General features: G+C 38.2%; 1 protein-coding gene across 19 annotated transcripts in view; it reads right to left on the reverse strand.

The window, feature by feature from the left end:
• Nucleotides 1-23,476, reverse strand: part of KLHL32 (kelch like family member 32) — a 241,943-nt gene that overhangs the window by 83,217 nt on the left and 135,250 nt on the right. For 14 of the 19 annotated variants that reach the window (XR_008298452.1, XM_015077790.3, XM_053222451.1 and 11 more), the window contains one exon: nt 8,276-8,491. The exons of 1 other annotated variant lie outside the window; for it this stretch is intronic. Coding sequence is in view for 12 of the 18 variants with exons in the window: in XM_015077790.3 (XP_014933276.1) it covers nt 8,276-8,491 (216 nt within the window). In the remaining 6 variants the exon portion in view is untranslated. Of the gene's footprint in view, nt 1-8,275; nt 8,492-23,476 lie in introns of those variants that run through there. 4 more of the 19 variants (XM_027057226.2, XM_027057228.2, XM_053222456.1 and 1 more) reach the window with 2 other exon arrangements.

Here is a 23,476-nt window from a genome sequence, read left to right on the forward strand (position 1 = left end):
TATATAGTTTACAGTTGGGTTTTATTTTTAAATCCCTGATAACCCAGGTAGCAGCAACATTACTGCAGGCCACCAATGCATAAGTAATATTCTCCAGCCATCTTTTTCCTTCTCACAGCAGCAACAACAAAGTATCCGTCTGGAAACAACATGAATCACAGTGAAAATTAGACGCAGGGAACATAAATATGTCATATCTCATAAATCACCTTGTTGTTCTGTTGTGCTCATTTAAAAAAAAAAAGAGGAAAAAAACGATTAACTCATGGGAACAGTGACACACGAATACAAGTTAGGTCTCCTGTAATTTCTGATAATCACTGCCCCTCACAGCTACTTGACAACGCACAGCTCTAGTGCCGAGGATTAGCTGAAGCAAAGTCCCTCTGAAATGAATGTGTCGTGCATCTTGCAAAGGCACACGGCCCAGACAAACAAGAGCAAGGCCACCAGTCAAGCTCCTCTGGGATGCATCCTCACAGAGGAATTAACTGCACATACATCAGGATGAATGACTAAATACACACTCTGGCAGCTTCGAGCACCAAGCCCTGAAATAGCAGCGTTGCTCAGTGTTCAGCTGGGGGCCCTCAGAGGATAAAACGTCCACCAGGCACAGCACTATTTGGGATGCGAAGGAGCCACAGTTTATTCTCCTCACTAACACCTATGAGAGGGAAGTGGAGACATCCTCATTATATTTGTGGAAAACACTATATGTGGCTGGGAAGGAATGCCAGATGTTTCGGGAAGCAAATCGAGAAACAGTACACATTTAGTGAGGTTAAGGAATGGGAAGTGAAAAAATAAAACGAGATACCATGAAAATGCCCAGAAAGTATCTATCTGAAAAAAAAAAAAAATAGTAATGACATGCATGTAAGAAGCTGAATTGAGGAAGGGTGTAAATATAATGAAATACTGCAGTTTTGTTTGGGGATAAAAGTTTCCAGGCCACAGCATCTTATTCCATTTCTAGTAGCCAAGGTCCAAGCATTAAAAATGATAATCTTATTCACAGAATTTTCTGATTAAATTACCACCCACAGTCTGATTTCTTTGAGGCTTGGACTATACCACATGGACTGACAAAGGTTTGCAAAGCGGTTTAGCAGGTATGTACAATGAATACTAGTTAACAATGAATAAAGCACTGAAGAAAAGGCAAAGGGACACTACGTTGTGTTGAAATGTCCAAACAAAAGCATTTCATTTTTCAGTGTACCCAGAACATGTCAACATGCCCCAAATTAGCAAAGAAATCATCAAACTAGGGGGCACAGGTCATTCCCCACTGGAAGGGAATCAGGCATGGAAGCAGGCAAAGAGTAGCAGATGGAAAGCGCCCCATTAGACTCTAAGGTCCATGAAAGCAGGGCCATGTTGGTCTCTTCCACCACCACTGCCCAGAACCCACTATGTAGCAGGCAAAAGTAGTACTCAGTAGCGCATGGTCGGGCAGGGTAAGCACTCAATAACTATTTGAAATAAATGAAGGAAAGAATGAAGTGCATGCCATGGAGCACGGAATCAGAATTGACAACATGACACAGACATGGAGGCAGGTAGGCTTGGCCATTATCCTTGCAGTCTGTGGGCAGCACAACAAAAAACAGGAATCCTCAAGCCCTTCCAAATTTCTTTAAAATCACAGGATGAATTTGGTGCACCTCTGTGTCATTCACTCCCAAATATATTTGAGCTTCTATTTATGAATTTGTTTTTTTTTAATTTCTTTTAGTGTTTATTTATTTTTGAGACAGAGACAGAGTGTGAGCAGAGGAGGGGCAGAGAGAGAGGGAGGCACAGAATCTGAAGCAGGCTCCAGGCTCTGAGCCGTCAGCACAGAGCCCGACGCGGGGCTCAAACTCACAAACCGTGAGATCATGACCTAAGCTGAAGTCGGACGTTTAATTGACTGAGCTACCCAGGCGCCCCTACTTATTTTTTTATTTAAAAAAATTTTTTTAAATATGAAATCTATCATCAAATTGGTTTCCATACAACACCCAGTGCTCATCCCAAAAGGTGCCCTCCTCAATGCCCACCACCCACCTCCCCTCCCTCCCACCCCCCATCAACCCTGTTTGTTCTGTTTTTAAGAGTCTCTTATGTTTTGGCTCCCTCCCGCTCTAACCTCTCTTTTTTTTTTTCCTTCCCCTCCCCCATGGGTTTCTGTTAAGTTTCTCAGGATCCACATAAGAGTGAAAACATATGGTATCTGTCTTTCTCTGTATGGCTTATTTCACTTAGCATCACACTCTCCAGTTCCATCCACATTGCTACAAAAGGCCATATTTCATTCTTTCTCATTGCCACGTAGTATTCCATTGTGTATATAAACCACAATTTCTTTATCCATTCATCAGTTGATGGACATTTAGGCTCTTTCCATAATTTGGCTATTGTTGAAAGTGCTGCTATAAACATTGGGGTACAAGTGCCCCTATGCATCAGCACTCCTGTATCCCTTGGGTAAATTCCTAGCAGTGCTATTGCCGGGTCATAGGGTAGATCTATTTTTAATTTTTTGAGGAACCTCCACAGTGTTTTCCAGAGCGGCTGCACCAGTTTGCATTCCCACCAACAGTGCAAGAGGGTTCCCGTTTCTCCACATCCTCGCCAGCATCTATAGTCTCCTGATTCGTTCATTTTAGCCACTCTGACTGGCGTGAGGTGATATCTGAGTGTGGTTTTGATTTGTATTTCCCTGATGAGGAGCGATGTTGAGCATCTTTTCATGTCAGACACCCCTACTATGAATTTAGAAGCTGTGGACCAAGGCAGGAAGAGTCCAAGAATTAGAAGACATGAATTTGATTTCTAGCCTTGTTACCTCAGGTTTTTCCATTTGTACCCCAGGACAGCAAAGCATTGATACGTGCAGAAGCATTCTTGAGCTGTGATATGACATTCAAATATGAAGCATTATGATAGTATTGTTTAACATATAGTAATGTTTGAAGTCCTTGCTTCTCCCTGGCCAGAAGTACATTTGGGTCAATTTATTTTATAAGAGGTCAAAGATGAAAGCTGTGTGCATCACTAGTGTCTTCTATTTTCTAATCATAAAGGGACAGTTGCTTTTTGTTTGGGCTCACCTTCTGGGACTCCTTTTAAATCAAACTGTAGGTGGCTGGTTTTGTGGTGTAGAGAAAAGCCCGGGAGGGGCTTGCCAAAAAAAAAACCACCACAAAACACTGCATCTGAGGTTGTTGACTAGTCTAAACACTACGTGACTCATGTCCCTAGAGACATAAAGTAAATGTGTTATTAACAGTATGACTTACGGAAGCAAATTTCCAACAAAAGTACAACAAAAAATGCAGTTTTAAAAGGCCAAGCTCATTTTGTATACCAATTTTCCTAGAATAAATCCAGCCTCATGTAGGAATAGTAGTAGGATGTGTTCTTATCCATTCAATACATTTTAACATGAAAACTGTACACTATTGTTTTTATTTATTATTTATAGAGAGCAAAAGACCAGTGTTTAAGGCAAACACAACAGGCATAGCCTCAGCCTCTGGGGACACACAAAGACAAATGTAAACATGATTACCCCTAACCCCAAACCAGGTGACTCGGTCCCTCTTGCCATACTAAAGTGGAACGTGACCAGGATAAAGGAGACTGTCCTTGTAAGTTCTAATCCTGTTTGATGTCAGTAATGTAACCACTGAGTTGTTTCGTCAAAATACAAAAAGGAGGTGCCCGCTACCCAAGGTTAATAAAGGAACAGAGCATTTATATATGTCCTGTCCTTATAAAATAGTGAGTCTTCTTCATAAAAGTAGGAATCAGTTAATAAATTAATAACTGAAGGAAAATCAAAGTTCTCCACATTTAGAGATGAAACTAAACTAAATCTCTCTAACCCAATAATTGAATATTTCTAGAAAGCTTTTTACCCCAGGATCTATTTCTATATATATATGTGTGTGTGTGTGTGTGTGTGTGTGTGTGTGTGTGTGTGTGTATACATACACACACACACACACATATATATACATATATGTATGTATATATTTATATTTACATTTATACATACATATATTTATATTTATATATACATACATATATGTATGTATATGTATGTGTGTGTATATATATATGTATATATATATATTGAGAAAGAGAGAGAGAGGGAGAGAGAACGAGCAGGGGAGGAGCAGAGAGAATGGAAGAGAGAAAATCCCAAGCAGGCTCCATGCTGTCAATGCAAAGCCTGATTTGAGGCTTGATCTCACGAACCGAACCGTGGGATCATGACCTGAGCCAAAATCAAGAGTCAGATGCTTAACCGACTGAGCTACCCAGACACCCCATGCCAGGACCTACTTCTTCTTTTTTTTTTTTTATTAAATTTTTTTTTCAACGTTTATTTATTTTTGGGACAGAGAGAGACAGAGCATGAACGGGGGAGGGGCAGAGAGAGAGGGAGACACAGAATCGGAAACAGGTGCCAGGCTCTGAGCCATCAGCCCAGAGCCTGACGCGGGGCTCGAACTCCTGGACCGCGAGATCATGACCTGGCTGAAATCGGACGCTTAACCGACTGCGCCACCCAGGCGCCCCTCAGGACCTACTTCTAACACTGCACCTAGTATGTAACAGGTGCTCAAGAAATATTCATTTTTATTTTCACAAACTATCTTTATCATTTTAAAATATACTTCCTGTTTATGCTACTTCAGAGATGAAATAATAATCCAGAGGGCTGAAATAATGGTTTAAAATCATACAGATCCCTTCCGTTTAGGGTGAGGCGTGGGGGAGGAAAACCGAGTTAGCAAACCTGTGCTCTGCCTAACACTCCATGCTTTTAGGCACTTCATAGGTGCTCAATAAATACTGATAGACGGAGGACCATAGCTTTTCCATGTGCTAGCAAATGTAAGAATTTACAGCATATTCAGGCTTTTTTCTGTAAACTGTACTCCCATGGAAAGTAATCTCTAAGCCCTCATTCTGGTAAAAGATAACCTGGGGTAGAAAAGGCAGAGAAGGCATTTTCCTCAGAAGAAAATGGATTAGCCAGCACTTCCTATGAAAATGAAAACAGACCCAATACATGGGAGTGGTATGGAATTTTTTCATTATTTCACTAGAGTTTTATAGCAGGACCCCGGGCTCAGCAGTCTGAAACTGAATGTTGAATATAACAGGAAAAATTTAACAAGACCCTACTGAAACAAAGTCCTGTGTTAGAGCTAAAACCCAAAAGCCAAACAAAATTGGTGGAGATTTGCCAGGTCACAAACGCGCATGACCTCACGCCCCACGCTTCCTCTCAGCTGATTTGCTCATTTTTAGTCTCCTGTTTCTTTGAGCCCCATAACCAACTTGGTGTCTTTCATCTGGAACCTACAAATCACTGGCCTTGAAACATCAGACCAAATTGTTAAGCTGAATTGAACTGAAATTTTTTTTAAAGCATTTTTCTGAGGGGACTTCTATGCATGTGCATATGGTTCAAGTCTCTATGTTAACCTATGAATATAAAGAGAAGTTGCGTAACAGGGCAAGTAGTTTTCAGCCATGGAAGGGAGGAAAAAAATGTCTATGGGGGATGAAGAAGCCCTCTGTGAGAAAAGAGACTTAAAGTTTAAAAAGGTCAGATTGAAAAAAAAAAAGGGCAGATAGAAGGCATAATTTTATAGGTTTCTTGATCCACAGAATGGTTATTACAGCCTGCAGCACATTTTATCAGGAAAGGAAGTAGATAAGGACACCAGGAGAAAGTAAAAAAGAGTTTGTTCAGTGAGGATAATTTGAAGGTTCTTATGACGTCTTCAGAGACAGACGGTGTGAAGTCTGGTGAATAATGAAAATCAGACCTTTCACCAAAAAGGGGAATGTCCCAGATTACATTATTGGTTGATAGTGGAAGAACCACATGTATAAACGTGTGTGTGTGTGTGTGTGCGTGTGCGTGTGTGTGTGTGTGTGTGTGCTTACTGGGCTCTCACAGAAGTTACTAGTTGCACATATTAATCAAAGAGCACTACCCCTCCATCCCCTTTTCTATTACCTGTCCTACTTTGTGTCAATTTCCTTCCTCCTCCCCCACACCCGTTGCTTCACTGTTCTTCTTTAAGACATGGGATGGGGATTTGTCAAAGTCAATGAGCACTTTATTACAGTGAGAACGTTCCGTAATGAACAATTCAGCAATTTAATGAGATTCTGTAGATCTGTCTCCAGCCTGTCCATCAAGATTCACTTCTATAAAGCACCCTGACACTAATCCTCTGGCATACCCAATCTTCACCCTGGGCTGAATATTAGATTCTTCCATGGTATATTGCATTACTAGTATAACCTCAGCAAAAATGATGAACTTAACTATACTTGAGGCAATATAGCTAGTCTGATTTAATTTTTCTCTATTGAGTTGAGTATGAGGGAATTACTTATTTACTAAGATAAAGCAAAAACAGTTTCTTATTGCCTGCCGAACACCTAAACTGATCATATTTATGTGAGACTTTTAATTCTTTCTTGAGGACCAGGTAGAAAAGATATTGCCTGCAGCACAAAGCAGTTTTTAAAATTCTGTGTGATAATATTAGTAAACTTTAGAGAGGCAATTATGATAACTCTTAAGTGGACAGTATGGAATTTTTTCGGATACTCAGACATCTGCACATTACCACTCTGGCATTCCCTTTGACCATGCCACAGAAAGAGAAAGAAGCCACAAGGATGATTGGCTCAGATCTCAATTCAGTTAGAAATAATTAAATGCAGAATTCATTCCAAGTCTTTCTTTTTCCCTTTGGGAAGTGAAGAAAAATTTGGCAACCCCCCACTTTGAATTGACCAGAAAATTTTGATGATTTGTGTTTGTGGGCGGAGAACCACAGGTATTAAAATTCATACCAAAAACTCATCCTCACCAACTTTTGACCTCTACCTGAACAAACATTATCAGAAATACCTAAGAAGGAGAAAAAAATATGGCTTATGTGTTTCCCTCATATTTTCTTTGTCAAGACAGCATAGAATACTGGAGGGATGAAGGCAGGTGTCTGCAGACTTGGGTTTGTAGGCTGGCTCCTTTCTGCAACCCTGAGCAAGGCACTGAATCCCTATTTTGCTCATCTGGAAGATGGGGTGATAACAACTGTCCTTCAAGCCTGTTGTGATGATAAATCATTGAGTTTATAAAGAGTCTGGGTCCTGGGAGGCCCTCAGTACACCACAGCTCTTATTATCCTCACTGGTGGGGCAAGAGTAGAAAAGAAGTTGCTGACTAATGTAATACAAAGAAAGAAATAAGGGAGAAATACATCAGCAAAATTATTAGTCAGTTGAGTCAGATGCTGGATAATTAACAGATACCTCTGACTCTGTTTTGGCGAGAGTTAGAGTTCTCCCTGAATGTCATTTGCTAAGATACCAGGAATTTACTATGCTGTCAGCTACCAGAAGACTTCATATTTTCCCTCGTATTCTGTATGTAAATTGCTTTCAAGTCATCATGAAATCTTGAAGGTATGCTGCCCCATAAGTAGCTACATAGCTAGCCAGTGTTCAGAGAGTGAGGTAGACAATGTTAAACAAAGGGGATAAGATGGGCTCTGTTTCCCAAAGACACCATGTGAATTCTCAAGTAAAGTCAGTGGGGATGAGTAGAAAAGGATTTAAATTGAATAATCAGCTTGAAAATACAAAACCTCCTCCCATCCTCTAGACATAGGATATTCGAAAAGAATGCTACGTCAGGTGGAAAGGCAGGGCTTAGGAAAATAGCAATGAATGCAGAATGAAGTAAGGAGGGAGATTTTTCCACTGCATGCAAGAGCTTCATTTCATTTAAGGTCCCAGCTGCTCTCTGCTGCAACAGAGAAATGCTTCTGAATTGTTTACAGGAAAGCCCAGCATCTATTCTGATTTCATTGGTCTTAAATGCGTATAAATAGCACTTGACAATCCATTTTCTCACACTCAGTTTGAGAAACTATTTTTATCAAGAGAAAAAAATTCTTGACTCTTTCTGATGTGACTCCCCCGTAGGGTTTTGGGAACCCCCAGCAAGGGTCTGAGGAACCATACCTATGATTCCCTGAGTTAAGATGAGCAGGGGCTGAGGCCTTGTAGCCTCAAGGGTTGGTGTTCTCCAATCATTTGCCTACCATGACTGCTAAGACTTTGGCTCTGAGGAGAACCAAACCAGACAAAACAGTTATCATTGTTCCTCAACTGCTCAACTTTGAGCCATCCCATGCCTTCTCCCTGCCAAAGGAAGGCCCATGCAGAGCGCCCTTACCTGCCAGATCTGCTCTTCACTCAGGGAGGTCAGGCGGTCACTCTTCAGAACCTCCTGGAGCAGACAATAAGGAAGCGTTAGAACGTCTTCTGGGCGACTCTTCAGGAGCTCAGAGAGATGTTTCACTAAGAAATCGATCACTGCCTTCTCCAGCAAAGTGAGGTTAAAGAGGTCAGCAAGTCTGTACAGATCCAAGTAATTAAAGCTATTTAATTCCTGGGTGCCAAAAAATAAAATAAAATAAAATAAAAACGGGGGAAAAAAAGAGCTCTTAGAAATTAATCCAAGAAAGAGCAGGCAAGAAATTCAGACTGACTCACTAAGGTTTGCATAACAGGCGTGGGGGAAATGGGACCCCACGAATAATGTAAAAAACAAAAAAAAATCCCTTAATTATAAGACTCTGGCAGAGAACTGCTGTTCTAGAATTCACCCTTTCTCCTGACTTTGTCCCTCTTTTAAAACCCATATACTTAAAGATACCTTAATAAAGGGGTTGAAAGGAGTTTCTGGTTTCACTGACTGAAATGTTAACTTTGCAACTTTTTAAAACCATTTTACCAGTGAAGAACAGTGATTTTTCTACCCTTACCATAGTTTATAGCTCTTAGGCAATAAGTTTGTTCTAAAAAAACTGTGAGTGCAGATAAAGTGGTAGTCGTGATTAGATGACACAAACTATGTTAAGACAGACTTGACTCTACTCTTCCCCAAACCTCAAATTCAGTACATCCTTAAAACTACCCATCTTAAAAAAAAATAAAATAAAACAAAACAACCCATCTTGACTTAATGAAATTAAAACACATATTTTTACATGTAAGGTCTCAGGAAATGAAGGAATCTCACAGAAAATATTCTTGTCCTGAATAATTCTATTAAACCTACCTAAGATGAACAACTTATAAGTGTTCTTCATTTTTTGTTAGCTTCAAAAATTCAGACAGCCAGTGGCAATCTTTCCTTCTTTTTCAAAGAGCTTCTGTAGCCATGCTCATTCTGGAAGGATTTTCCCTGTCTCTACCGGTTCTCAAGCTTGTATCCAGGGCTCTAAAATAGTGCCCCCAGAGAGACAGGACTCCTGTGCAAACTTTCTTTAACTCTGCAAGAATCACAGTGGGTACACAGGCTTGTTGATAGAAAACTTACCTATTTCAAGTAGAATGAACATTGTTTCCCTCCCCCCCATTATTAACTTAAAATTTTTAATATGGGAGCAATATTTTCCAATAGCTTAAGGAATGCAAAATACTATCAGATAGCTATTTCACTCCACTGATCTATTTAAGTAACTTTCAACATATTTTCCCCTTTTCTAGTTATCTAAGAATATTAAGAACTCTAAAATATTCATATTCTATTTCTATCATATCTGAAAGCTGAAAGGAATATGTTCTAAATTTGTGCTGCCCAACATGGTAGCCACTAGCCCCAAGTGGCTACTGAGCACTTAAAACATGGCTAGTCTGATTTGAAGGTGCAACAAGTGTTAAAGATATACCAAATGCCAGGAATAAGAAAAACAGAATGTAAAATATCTCATTAATTTTATATTGATTATATGTTAAAATGATACTGTTTTAGATAAAGTAGGTTAAATGTCAATTTCATTAATTTCATAGGTTTTTTTTTTTTAATTTTTTTTTCAACATTTATCTATTTTTGGGACAGAGAGAGACAGAGCATGAATGGGGAAGGGACAGAGAGAGAGGGAGACACAGAATCGGAAACAGGCTCCAGGCTCTGAGCCATCAGCCCAGAGCCTGACGCGGGGCTCGAACTCACGGACCGCGAGATCGTGACCTGGCTGAAGTCGGACGCTTAACCGACTGCGCCACCCAGGCGCCCCTCATAGGTTTCTTTTTATTATTTAATTATTTCATCTGTTAGTAATTAATTAATTAATTTCATCTGTTTCTTTTAGCCTCCTTTAAATGCAGCTACTAGACTATTTAGAATGACAGATGTGGTTCCCATTATATTTCTATAGCACAGTGCTGTTCTACATAATAAAATGTTAATAAAGAAATTGTGAAACAGCTCTTTCAGTAACAGCTGCATCATCACCACAGCTACTTGACTTTTTTCCCCCCCACTTTAGATTATATTTCTTTGGGTGGGAGATGACACTTTAATTATATCCTAACAGGGAGTCAAGCTAGCTAACTTCAGGAATCAGCATAAGATTCTGGCTCTTAATAGCTCTATTTGCCAAAACAATTGAAAAGGAATAAATGCTTTTCTTTAAAATAAAGTTTACTATAGATGATCACTAAAATCCACAGCAACTCAAATATCTGAGTCCACTCACAGCCATTCAGTCAGAATACCCTGGCTTCCCATTCAGAAGATTTTATCAAAGTGATATTGAAGATTTTGACTCTCACACCAATCATTTCAAATAATGTTTAAACTTGTTCCCCAAATCTTACTTCTTAGGATTGGTAAATTTTACTCTGGAAGGAAAGAATGTGTAACCCTTGCTTCCATAAAGGACTTTAGTACCAACTCCTTAGGGATCAATGTTGTTTCTGGTCACTACATCTATGAAGCAAGTTTAACCGCTCAGTGTCCTAAATACGACTTCAGTGTCCTAGTAAACCACTCTGCAGTCCCCCACAGGCATGACAAAGTCCGGGTGATGTCAGTGCTTTTCAAGTACCCCAAGCACATGCCCAAGGCATGGCTCAAGGTCCTGAGGCAGCACCCAGCAGCACCGCACAGACAGATTAGCATGCATAGGAGCAGACACAGCTAAACTCAGCAAAGTTACAGGTGGACAGGCAGAGCCCAGCAAAAAATGTTTTCTCCCACTTGTTCTCCTGCCCAAACGGTTTATACAACTACAAGTTTGGGAGTGGATTATGCAGCAGCAATGAAATATTCTTTATTAAGCATCTTTGTATCTTTGTAAAGAGATACTGGGTTTCTTCTGATTAGATGCCTGCAGCTTAAAAGCAGACCAATTCAAAACCACAAAGAACTGGAGAATTAATTTAACCTAATTGTGCTTCTTTTCTGCTGTGTTTCTTTTGAAGGTAATCATTGAACGCCTGCTTCCCCAGTCGTGAAATGTTTTCATTTCCTAAGGGCATAATTTTACATAACCCCCAAATCCAAACTAACGAAGTATTTCATATTAATAGAAAACTAAGAAGCTAAAAGGACAAGTGTCTATGGCTGTCTGAACAGCAAAAGGGAGCTGAACAGACACATATTTGTGTACAAGAGAAATATCAGTTAGAAGTCTGCTCCCTATCTTTACCTTTTCATTTCTTTTCTGTTCTATTTAAAAACATAATTTCCTCAAATCCCCAGTGCTTTCTAGACATGTCCAAGGTTTCCACTCCCTTGGCCATGCATACTTAACACATTCAACAGTTAAACTGTATAAAATGAGGAGTTCAGGGATAAAAGAAAAGCCACCTTCAGTGAGGTCATGATGCCACAACATGCATTCCTCTTGTTGGGGCTTTGTGAACTTTAAGCAAAATCATCATCTCTTATCCTTTTGGCTAAGACAATGTGTAAGCAAAATAATACCAATAATGCTGCTTTTAAAGATGCTCATGATTGTGATGTGGGGAGGTGGGAAGTTAAATGGTTAAATTGCATTAAATTCCCACCTATAATGCTGTGCATGGAAAAAAATAATCACTGTTATGAAAATAGTGCCATTATGTTTCCAGTTATAAAAAGTAATAAATGTTTATTCCAAAAAATTCAGGAAATACAAAGTATGGAAAGAAAACAAAAATCATTCATGTTTCACCATGCAGAGATAATCACTATTAATGTTTTTGTATATATACTTATAGATTTATTTTTTAAAAAAAGTCTTTTAGATATCACAGAAAGAAAAACCGTATTCAGGGTCAGAACAAATGAGCAGCAACCACAGGCACTTGGAGGCAACCCACATTGGTGAAGAGCAAGGGCCATATATAAAATCAAGTCAACCTGGCTCAGATCCAGCCCAAATACTTACCATTGGCCATGACCTTGGTCAATCACTGAACTTCCCACTATTCCTCAATTACAATATGGAGAACTCAATGGGCTCATAGGGTTGTCATGGAGATAATGAATGAAAAGCTCTTGTCACACACAATTTGGCATATGAGAAGTAGGCAATAGATTTGGTGGGCAAGGAATAATAAAGTATATTTCAGCATTGTTGTTTGGCATCTATAAACCCCGACTCAACACTGACATGAGGAGGTCAAAATGAAGAATGTGGTCCCTTTAGATATCTAAGTCATAAATAACCTATACCATTAGGTCAGGGAAAAGAAGGACGCTCAAAGTAAAAAACATACAGTTGAGTTGTAAACTGATTACATGTTAATGACTTCCACATTTATATAAGCAGCCCAAACCTCTCTCAGCTCTGAATTCATTTTCCCAACTACCTGTAAGAGGGCATCTTATCTTGGATTTCCACAGAATGGAATGGACGAAGATATAGTTAAACGACCACATTCAACCATCCACATCAGGATCTCAAAAGCTGGCCCATATTCCTTCCTTATAACCAGTCATTCACCAAATCCTGTTTGCTCTTCCTCCTTAGCAGTTCTTATTCTGTTCATCATCTCCTATCCACACTTCCTGCAACAGGGTTCTTAATTAACATTTCTGCCTCCAGTATCAAATTCTCCAACCTCTCTTTTTATAAGAATCTGATCATATTGATCATCTTTTAAAATTAATTAATAAGGCCTGCCTCAAGAAACAAGAAAAAAATATCAAGTAAACAATCTAACCTTGTAGTTAAAGGATACACAAAAGAAGAACGAAGCCCAAGATTACTGGAAGTAAGAAAATAATAAAGATCAGAGCAGAACTAAATGAAATAGAGATTAAAAAACAATAGAAAAGATCAATGAAACCAGCAGCTGGTTATTTGAAAAGATAAATAATATTGATAAACCTTTACCCAGATTCACCAAGAAAAAAAGAGAGAGGACAAAATGAATAAAATAAGAAACACAAGAGCCGTAACAACCAACACCACAGAAATATTAAGGATTATAAGAGTCTATTATAAAAAATTATATACCAACAAATTTGAAAAAGAAATGGATAAATGCCTAGAAATATATATAATCATCCAAAATTCTGAATATACAAATTACCAGTAAAGAAAGGGAATTGGTAATCAAAAAGCTCACAACAAACCAAAGTCCAGGACCAGACATCTTCACAGGTGAATTCTACCAAATATTTAAAAGCTTTTTTTTTAAGTTTATTCACTTATTTTGAGAGAGAGAGAGAGAGAGAGAGAGAGAGAGAGAGAGGGAGGGAGGGAGACAGTGCATGTGTGTGTGTGTGTGTGTGTGTGTGTGTGTGTGTGTGTGTGTAGGGGAGGGACAGAGGGAGAGGGGGAGGGAGAATCTCAAGCAGACTCAATGCTGTCAGCGTAGAGCCTGACATGAGGCTTGAATTCACAAACTGTGAGATTGTGAAAAACCTGAGCCAAAATCAAGAGTCAAACACTTAACTGACAGAGCAACCCAGGTGCCCCTAAAAAAGAGTTTATACCTATTCTCCTCAGACTATTCCAAAAAATAGAAGTGCAAGGAAAGCTTTCAAATATATTCTACAAGGCCAGCATTGTCCTAATATGAAAATTAGACAAAGGCACTACAAAAAAAGGAAAACTATCGGCCAACATCCTTAATGAACATATATGCAAAAATCCTCAACAAAATATTAGTAAACTGAACTCAACAATACATTAAAAGGATCATTCACCACCATCAACTGCAATGTACTCTGGGAATGCAAGGATGGTTCAATATTCACAAATCAATAAACATAATATACCATGTCAACAAAAAAAAGAATAAAAATCATACAATCATCTCAATAAACGAAGAATAAGCATTGACAAGGTTTAATATTCATTCATGATAAAAACTCAACAAAGTGGTTTTAGAGAGATCATACCTCAACATAATAAAGGCCATATATGACAAACCCACAGCTAACATCCTACACAGTGGTGAAAAATTGAGAGTTTCCCTTAGAACAGGAGCAAGACTAGAATGTACACTCTTGCCACTTTTATTCCACATAGTGCAGGAATTCCTAGCCATTGCAATCAGAAAAGAAAAGGAAATAAAATCCATCCAAATTGGTAAAGAACAGAATTGAAAATCTCACATATTTTCAGATAGCATGATACCATACATACAAAACTATAAAGATTCCAAAAAAAACTATCAGAAGTAACAAGTAACATGAAGTAAAGTTGCAAGATACAAAATTAAAATACAGAAGTCAATTATATTTCTATATATTAACAACAAAGTAGCAGAAAGGAATTAAGAAAACAATTCCATTTATAATTGTACCAAAGAGAATAAAATACCTAGTGAAAAAATTAAGCAAGGAGGTGAGAGACCTGTATAACTATAAAACATTGATGAAAGAAACTGAAGACAACACAAACAAATGGAAAGATATCCATGTTCACGAACTGGAAGAATTAATGTTGTTAAAATGCCCATACTACCTAAAGCAATCTAATAGATTCAATGCAATCCCTACCCAATACCAACTATGTTTTTCATAGTACTAGAACAAATGATACTAAAATTTATGTGGAACTACAAAGGACTTCACAGAGCAAAAGCAATCTTAAGAAGAACAAAGATGGAGTTATCACAATCCCAGATTTCAAGATATACTGCAAAGCTATAGTAATCAAAATAGTATGGTACTGGCACAAAAACAGACACATGGATCAATGGAACAGAATAGAGAGCCCTAAAATAAACTAATATTTGTATGGTGAGTTTATTTATTTATATGACAAAGGAAGCAAGAATACACAATGAGGAAAAGACGGTCTGTTCAATAAATAATGTTGGGAAAACTGGACAGCTACACGGAAAAGAATGAAACTGAACCACTTTCTTACGCCACACACAAAAGTAAACTCAAAATGTATTAAAGATCCAAATATGAGACATGAAAGCATAAAACTCCTGAAAGAAAACATATGCACTAGTATCTTTGACACTGACCTCATCAAAATTTTTCTAGATTTGTCTTATCAGGCAAAGGAAACAAAAACAAAAATACACTACTGGGACTACACGAAAATAAAAAGATTTCACACAGTGAAGGAAACCATCAACAAAATGAAAAGGCAACCCACTGAATAGAAAAAAATACTTGCAAATGATGTATGTGAAAGGGGTTAATATCCAAAATATATAAAGAACTTACACAACTGAAACCCCCTCAGAAAAGTCCCCCGGATATTCTTATTAAAAAATGGGTAGAAGACCTAAATAGACATGTTTCCGAAAAAGATATACAGATGGCCGATAGACACATGAAAAGATGCTCAACATCACTTAATCATCTGGGAAATGCAAATCAAAACCACAATGAGACATCACCTCACACCAGTCAGAATGGCTAGTATCAAAAAGACAAGAAATAACAAGTATTGGTCAGGATGTGGAGAAAAGGGAACCCTTACACATGGCTACTGGGAATGTAAACTGGAAAACAATATGGACGCTCCTCAAAAAACTTAAAGTAGAAATACTATGGTCCAGCAATTCCACTACTGGGTATGTATTTACCCTCCCTCCCTTCGAAAACCTGAAAATACTAATTTGAAAAGATATGCACATCCCTGTTTATTGCAGCATTATTTAGAATATCCAAGATATGGAAGCAATCATGAACGGATTAAGATGTGGTATATAAACACTCACTCGCACTCACACAATGAAATATTACTCAGCCATAAAAAAATAGATCTTGCCATCTGTGACAACACGGGTGTCTAGGATGGACCTAGAGGCTATTATACTAAGTGAAATAAGTCCGACAAAGATAAATCCCATATGATTTCACTTCTATGTGGAGTCTAAAACCAAAACAAATGAACAAACAAACAAAAAGTAGAAACAGACCCATGAATACAGAGAACAATTTGATGCTTGCCAGAGGGAAGGGAGGTAAGAGGATGAGCAAAATGCATGAAGGAAGTGGGAGACATAGGCTTCCAGTTATGGAATTAGTAAGTCACAGGGAAAAGGCACAGCATAGGAAATACCGTAAATGATATTGTAACAGTGTTGTAGGTGACAGATGGTAGCTACATCTGTGATGAGACCGTCTTTTCCTCATTGTGTATTCTTGAATACTATATATAGAGACTTGTTGAATCACTATACTGTACACCTGAAACTTGTAACATTATGTGTCAACTGTACTTCAATTAAAGACAGAAAGAGAGAGAGAAACCATTAGTGGGTTCCCATTTCTTTAAGGTTAAAAGGCCAAACTCAGTAATACTTTATAGCTTTCTATGATTGAGACCCTGATGACCTCCTTACCCTACAGGGTAATAATCCCACCCACCCTGGCTTGGCTTCAGCCATTTCAATGGGCCACACATTCACATCACGTACAAGGACCACATCGAGCCCTGGCAATATAATGATGAGGAAAAATAGGCAAGTTGCAGGCCTAACAGAGTGTATAGTATACTCTATTGGAAGAGAAAGCCATTAATCAAAACATATTACAAATAAATGGAAAATTATAATTAAGGTAAAGGCTACAAAGGGTGGAACATAGGGCTGTAAATGCCCATAATGGGTGATTTGGCCTAGAGTGGACATTTAGTAAAGGCTTCTATGAGAAGCCACATGGAGCTCAGAGCTAAAAGAAGAGCAGATATTAACTTGGCAAAAGACTGTATGGGCATGTGTATTAACTACATTTTCTTATTTTATGTATTCTTGGTGCTCTGGCATTTGGGGTGTCAAATGCCCCTCCCAGGGCTAGCCAATTTTTAGAGATAACAACTCGCTCAAGAGTGCACCTTGTATCTGGCTTCTACACTCTAGAAGGCAATATTCTTCTACTCTAATTATCCCAAGGCTGAGTACTGGACAATTACAGACAACTCATATGTCCTACAGCCTTGTTTGAACTATTCAAACCAGACAATCATAATCCTGCTTACCCTGCTTTGTCTTGCCTTTCCGCAGAAGCCACAATAAAGGCCTCTTGCCTATGCTTTCCCCTCATTCCTTGGATCTCCCAACCAACCCAAGTGCTTCCCCTTGTTGTCCGAAGGCTATTCTGGGGCCCCCTCCTCTTGGAAACTGTAATGAAGTATCTTTTCAATGGCAGTTGTGTCCTTATCTGTCAGCTTCACCATACCTGAATAATAAAACCTGCATTTTAAAACAGAATGGTGATGGGATTGCAGGGAGGATATTCCAAACAGAGGAAGCAACATATGCAGAATTCCTATGGATGAAAAACCATGCTTCCATTGTTCTGTCTGACCATCCTTTCTAAATTAGCATACCCCTCTTCCTCTCCATGTTATCCTCTATCACATTAGTCTACTTGATTGCTTTTGATACTCACCACTTCTGCATTCATTTGCCTACTTAGTTATGTTAGGTTTGCCCCCAACCCACAATAAGTATGTTCTATGGGAGGAAGCACCTATTTTATTCACTGCTTTGTCCCTGGTGCCTAAAACAGTGCTAGGCACACAGCAGGGGCTCAAGCCACACTTGTTGAATGAATGAACCCATCTCATCTTTTCTGCTTCCCTGGTTTAGGCCAAATTGATCACTTCTTCTTTTGTGCCTCCACCTTGCCCTCTGCAGATTTCTAACACAGCACTTGTCACTCTAAGTGCCCTTTGATTATAGATCAGTCTCCCTCTATGAAATCTAAGCTCCCTGGTGCCAAGGATTGCATTGTGTCCCTGGTATCGAAGGGAACAGATGCTGAATACATGAGTTTAATGAAAGAATGTCCATGAGTTTTTCTGTTTACTAAAACCAAGCGAAACAGAACATGGCCATGTCTTTCCAACATATCTATCCAATTCTGAACATCATTCAAATAATCCCATATTTCATATATCATTGGCCTCCCTCACTTCCCTTCTGTTTCTGTCCTTCCTACACATACACACAAAGGCACAGCCACCAGCTATTCAGTTTTCCAAGTGGACAAACTGGTAACCATGACGAGAGTTGAAAGCGTTAATGGACCAGTGCAAAATAACAGCTCTGCTGTGGAAAAAAAAATTGCAATCCACCCAAAATTTCTTTTTCAGTCCAAGAGAGAATTATTTCCTCTATCAATTGGCTATTCAGATCAAAGTACCTTTTCAAATGATACTTTGTCCTAATTATGAGATTGTCACCATTCTCCTACATTCTATGACTTCAAAATCCAAGCACCCAGGTAGAGGCAGTGATTTTGAATGGAAATTATAGCTCAGCAAGAAGAAACTCTCTTGAGCAAAAGGACAATCTTTTTTATTTTTCTAAAAAGGTTTCATTTCTGTCACACTGCTTCTCACTTGAAATTTAGTTTCTATTCGGAATTATGGTGCATACATTGTTGTTCTTTGGGGAATCTTTTTAAAGAGTATTTATTTTCCTTTGGTTTAGGGCTATTTGCCTTCTCTCTTCCCTTCTATTTGTTTCTTATAGTGTGGATGACAAGTTAAATAACAAGAAGAACCATAAAATGTGTCCCCAATACTATACAGCTGTGGAATAAACACTAGAGTTTCAAGTGCAATAATCTTTAAACTTATATATTCCCCAAATTCAGTCTTGCTGTGTGGTCTATTCCCCTAATTAAATCTTTCAAATGGTGATTCCCCCGATTAACTACTGAAGGTAGTAGGGCAAAGAAAGCATGAAAAAGACAAGTACTCTTTATTTGGGGTTATATTCAAAAGTAATTAAATTTGTGAGGCAAATTATTAGGTGGTAAGGACATGAGTGGGAGGAAGCAGGACAGTTTTGGGGCTGTGGGTAGACCTGTGGCCCTTCCACTACTCTTCACAAGCCAGGGGAGGTAGCAAGAGAATGATGGGTGTCCACCTCCATGATATTCCCTGGTGGGGTTCGCATCTGCGGCATAGCGATTGGCTGTTGTATTAGCAAGTGTCTCTCCTTATCTCAATTAAGCAAATACTAATAGTTTGTGACCAAAGTTCCCAGAAGATTTTCTTTGTTTTAGAATTTTGAGCAGATTTAAGCCTATCGCTGAACTCCCTTGCATTCTAACACAGTTTCCTGAATGGGAGAAAAATGTGTATGCAGCCTTACAGCTGGGGTCTGCATGTTCCCTGCATGTAACCCACAGCCTAGCTTCTGTATGTGACAGCCAAGGGATGTGTCCTGATGCGTGCCAACAGTGATACAAGCTGCAAACCAACAATGCCTATTTATAATATGTAGTCTATCTTTGTTTCAGCCACACCCATGCCACCCCTGACCTGTCAGTAACCTCTTGCCCATCCAGCACTGTATTTTAATCATAGCCCTAGCATAGGAATTATATAGAACACAGAAAACAGCTGTCATCTTGTGATTGCATCTACTGTAGAGTATCCCCAACATCTGCCCCATAAATACTCTTTCCCAAATCTAAGAGTCTTTGCTAAACTGATAAGATTTGCAAATCTGAGGGAGATCCTTTGATTTAATACCAACGATACCCATGCAAAACATGGCCTTTATAACATCTATTTCTCTTGTTGCCTCATCTAGTTCTGAGAACATCACTGACTTGTGAAATAAAGATAAGCATCAACAAACTATATCAGTATGGAAAACTATGACCTTGTAGTCAAGCTAATAAACTTCTCTCAAGATCAAAATAAAAATAATGTCATTTTGATTTCCTGAATTTTCTCCCTCTAAAATGACCAAATTGAATAAGATTCCAGATTTTTCTAGGCAATAACATTCAACAGATGTGACTATTTTAACAATGTTGTGTTTCACTATTACAGTTATGATCTTTCATATCCAATTATTGATGCCCTTCTGTTACACCCTCATTCAAAATGTCACCTAAATTGCTACACATCAGTCAATACTTTACTACAGACAAAGATGATCAAGAGACATAGTGGTTTCTATGACCACCATGTAATAGCATACTTGAAGTTCCATTAAAAAATGTTGACATTACATCATATTTTAAGAACCCCTCTAAATGAAAAGTCACCCTTATTATGGAAGTCAAGAATTAAAAAAAAAAAAAAACTACTCTCAAATCTAACCCAAATAGCTTTATATACCCATTCTGCATATAAAACCAGTATGGTTTGATTTTTATAAAAACATTGTGTTGCTGCTTAGAGGGACCAAGTACCAAGTCAGATATAATAAATATGAAACCCTTGTCACTGACTGAATCCTAATGCTTTCTACTTTAAGTCTCCTGTAACATACCAACTAACTTCTCACTAAGCTATTAATGCAAATGTCTTCCAAAAGCTATTAATGCAAATGCATTTACTTCCAAAAAGTAAAATTGTTTCTAGTAAACTAGTAAAAATAGGTTTGCATCTTATGATTTTGTATCCCATACACTGCCAATCATAATGCCTTTATCATAGATTATAACTGAAAAATATTTGTTGGATTATGAATTTTAAAAAGCAGCCCATTTTTTTAAAAACACATCCATGACTTCAAATGGAAAGAGGAAATGACAGTTTTTTTATAGGTATTATTTTACAGTTGGGCAAAATAAACAGATCTCCCACAATTAACTAAGAAAGATACCCTCAAATAAATGATCTGAGCATAAGAAATTTTCTCCTGATGTAAACCACACATCAGCTTTTTCATAGAACTGATAAATATGGTGGAAAGCCCACTTGTGATGCCAGATGCATCAGGCCTAGCTTCTACAGTGAATCCTGGGTCTTCGGACTTTCACATTTGGGTGTTTTGTTTTTGTTTTTGTTTTCCTTCCCAGAATGCTAAAAAAGAAACTTACCTCTCTTGGCATTTAGTGATAACCAGAAATACACAAATGTCCATGCTGTTTGTCAAAAGCATATTATTTGTGAAGTACCTGAAGACTGTTTGACTCAACAGATGTTAAAAAGCTTGTAGGAAAGGGAAGTTCTGTATTATATGCTTTCCCCTCCTGAGGTGAGAAGGAGCAGAGGGGAGGGACAACCAAGATCAGATTCCACTTCCTAAGAAAGCCAGCAAAGCCAGCCCATTCCAGCTGAAAGGATTGTTCTCTCTTCTTACTTCTAATCACAGGAGCTACTTGTATCATTCCTTTAACTTTTTGCCAGTGGTTACTTACTTTTCCCCCCAGTCGTGCACAAAGGTATAGACTGTATCTGTACTTTAGATCTGCCTCTCTGTCTTTATAAGCAGCTACTTAGTTTTGATTGATGGGTGGGTAGTGGGCAGGCAAGACAGAATGTCATACCTTTAAAACTTCAGCTCTTATTGCTTTCATTTCTTAGTGTGCAATAAAACAAATTCTCCTGTTCCTTAAAAAAATTTAATGTTTTAATTTTTTTAAATATTAAATAAATTTATGAAATATTTAAGTAAGACACTTTTAAAGTACATGCCTAAAATGTTGGCCACACTGGAGATAAATATGGCAGCCCAAAGACAGAGAGAATATTTATTGCCTAAACTTTTCACAATTTTATGTTATTTTTATTTTTTTTTATTTTTTAATTTTTTTTTAACGTTTATTTATTTTTGAGACAGAGAAAGATAGAGCATGAATGGGGGAGGGTCGGAGAGAGGGAGACACAGAATCTGAAATAGGCTCCAGGCTCTGAGCTGGCAGCACAGAGCCCGACACGGGACTCAAACTCACGGACCGCGAGATCATGACCTGAGCAGAAGTCGGCCGCTTAACCAACTGAGCCACCCAAGCGCCCCTGTTATTTTTAGGCTATCCTTCAATATCAGGTGTTTTGCCACCTTATTCTTTATGACTCAGAAAAATTATAAGTTCATCTGGTTGTGCATATATCTTTGGGTTTATAATTTTATCTTTTCCCTGTCTCTTTTATTGGGTCTTAAGTTGTAGGGACAAGGAACAAGTTACATCTTCAACTTAGCCATGTGGGAAAAATCACGTGATTTGAAGCTGACCCATCTGGATGAGCTCAGCAAATGGTTAACCTCTCTGAGTCTAATTTTCTCAACTAAAAAATGGCAGAAGTGATCTATTGGTAAGGATTCCCAAGAGTGCTTGCAAAGTGTCTTCCACATAGTAGAAGTTCAACGTACATATAACATCTGTTATTACTACACTCTTTGTACAGTGCTATTAACAGTGCTTAAACTATAGCTTTGCCTATTCCATAAATTTTATTCACTGGGTGAAGGGAAGCAAACACTTGAATGTTTCCTGTGGACTAATTTTTCTACAAATATAAACAAAAAAAGCATAGTTGTCATGTAAAGTCATTCATTTCTTCTGTATTTAAGAAAGACTTCACCAGAAATAAACAAGGAAAACAGATTGAGACATTATACTGGACCATCACCAAGTATGTATTACTAGAATGTACTCTGGTTCCCATGCTCTATATTACATGTAGCAGAAAAGGCACATGAAGAAATCTAAGGATGGAAGAACTACATTTCTTTATGACCTTCTTTGAAAGATAAACTCCTTGGGGAAATACAATTTATTCAGATTATCAAGACCCTGCTGTGCAAATCTACAGTCTGGGAGCACACTATGGAGATCAAAAAATATTTACTTTATTCTGTTGGGTATAAAAGCTTTTAATGAATGCATAATTAAGGCAAAAAAGTGTATACAGCTTTAGAAATTCCACTGCTGAGCCAGGCCATTAATATCCAAGGCACCATACCCGGTTGTGATTCCACCTGTTTCCCATTTGGATTACAACCTAGTTATAAATCAAGGTATTATGTGACTACAGGACCTGGTGCTGCAAAAAGGATTGCACTCCAGGAGTAGAGGAGGCAGCATGAAGGGCTTTGTTGTGGGTGTGTGGGCAAGCGCTGGCCCCTTGGAACATGTTGAAACAAACAACCAAATAAACAAAACCAAAACATTTTAATAGCCTTGGGATGAATCACGTAGCAAAAAAATTAGCATGTGTATTATGTATATAAAGGGATCTGTGAGTTTCCTCTATAAGATTTTACATGAGGGTTGATGGGGTGAAGTTAATTTTTATGAAAGAAAAAATGAGCAATTCATTGACAATGCAGACCACATTACTTGTGATATAATAAAATAATGTAAAAGTGGGTATTTTATCTGGTATACCTTATTTTTATCTCTGCATATATATACAGAGAGATATATTTGTATATAAACATATACATATATCTGGACAACTATATGCAACTATATATTCTT

Source organism: Acinonyx jubatus, chromosome B2, assembly GCF_027475565.1.
Source record: "Acinonyx jubatus isolate Ajub_Pintada_27869175 chromosome B2, VMU_Ajub_asm_v1.0, whole genome shotgun sequence".
In the NCBI taxonomy this organism is placed as follows: domain Eukaryota; kingdom Metazoa; phylum Chordata; class Mammalia; order Carnivora; family Felidae; genus Acinonyx; species Acinonyx jubatus.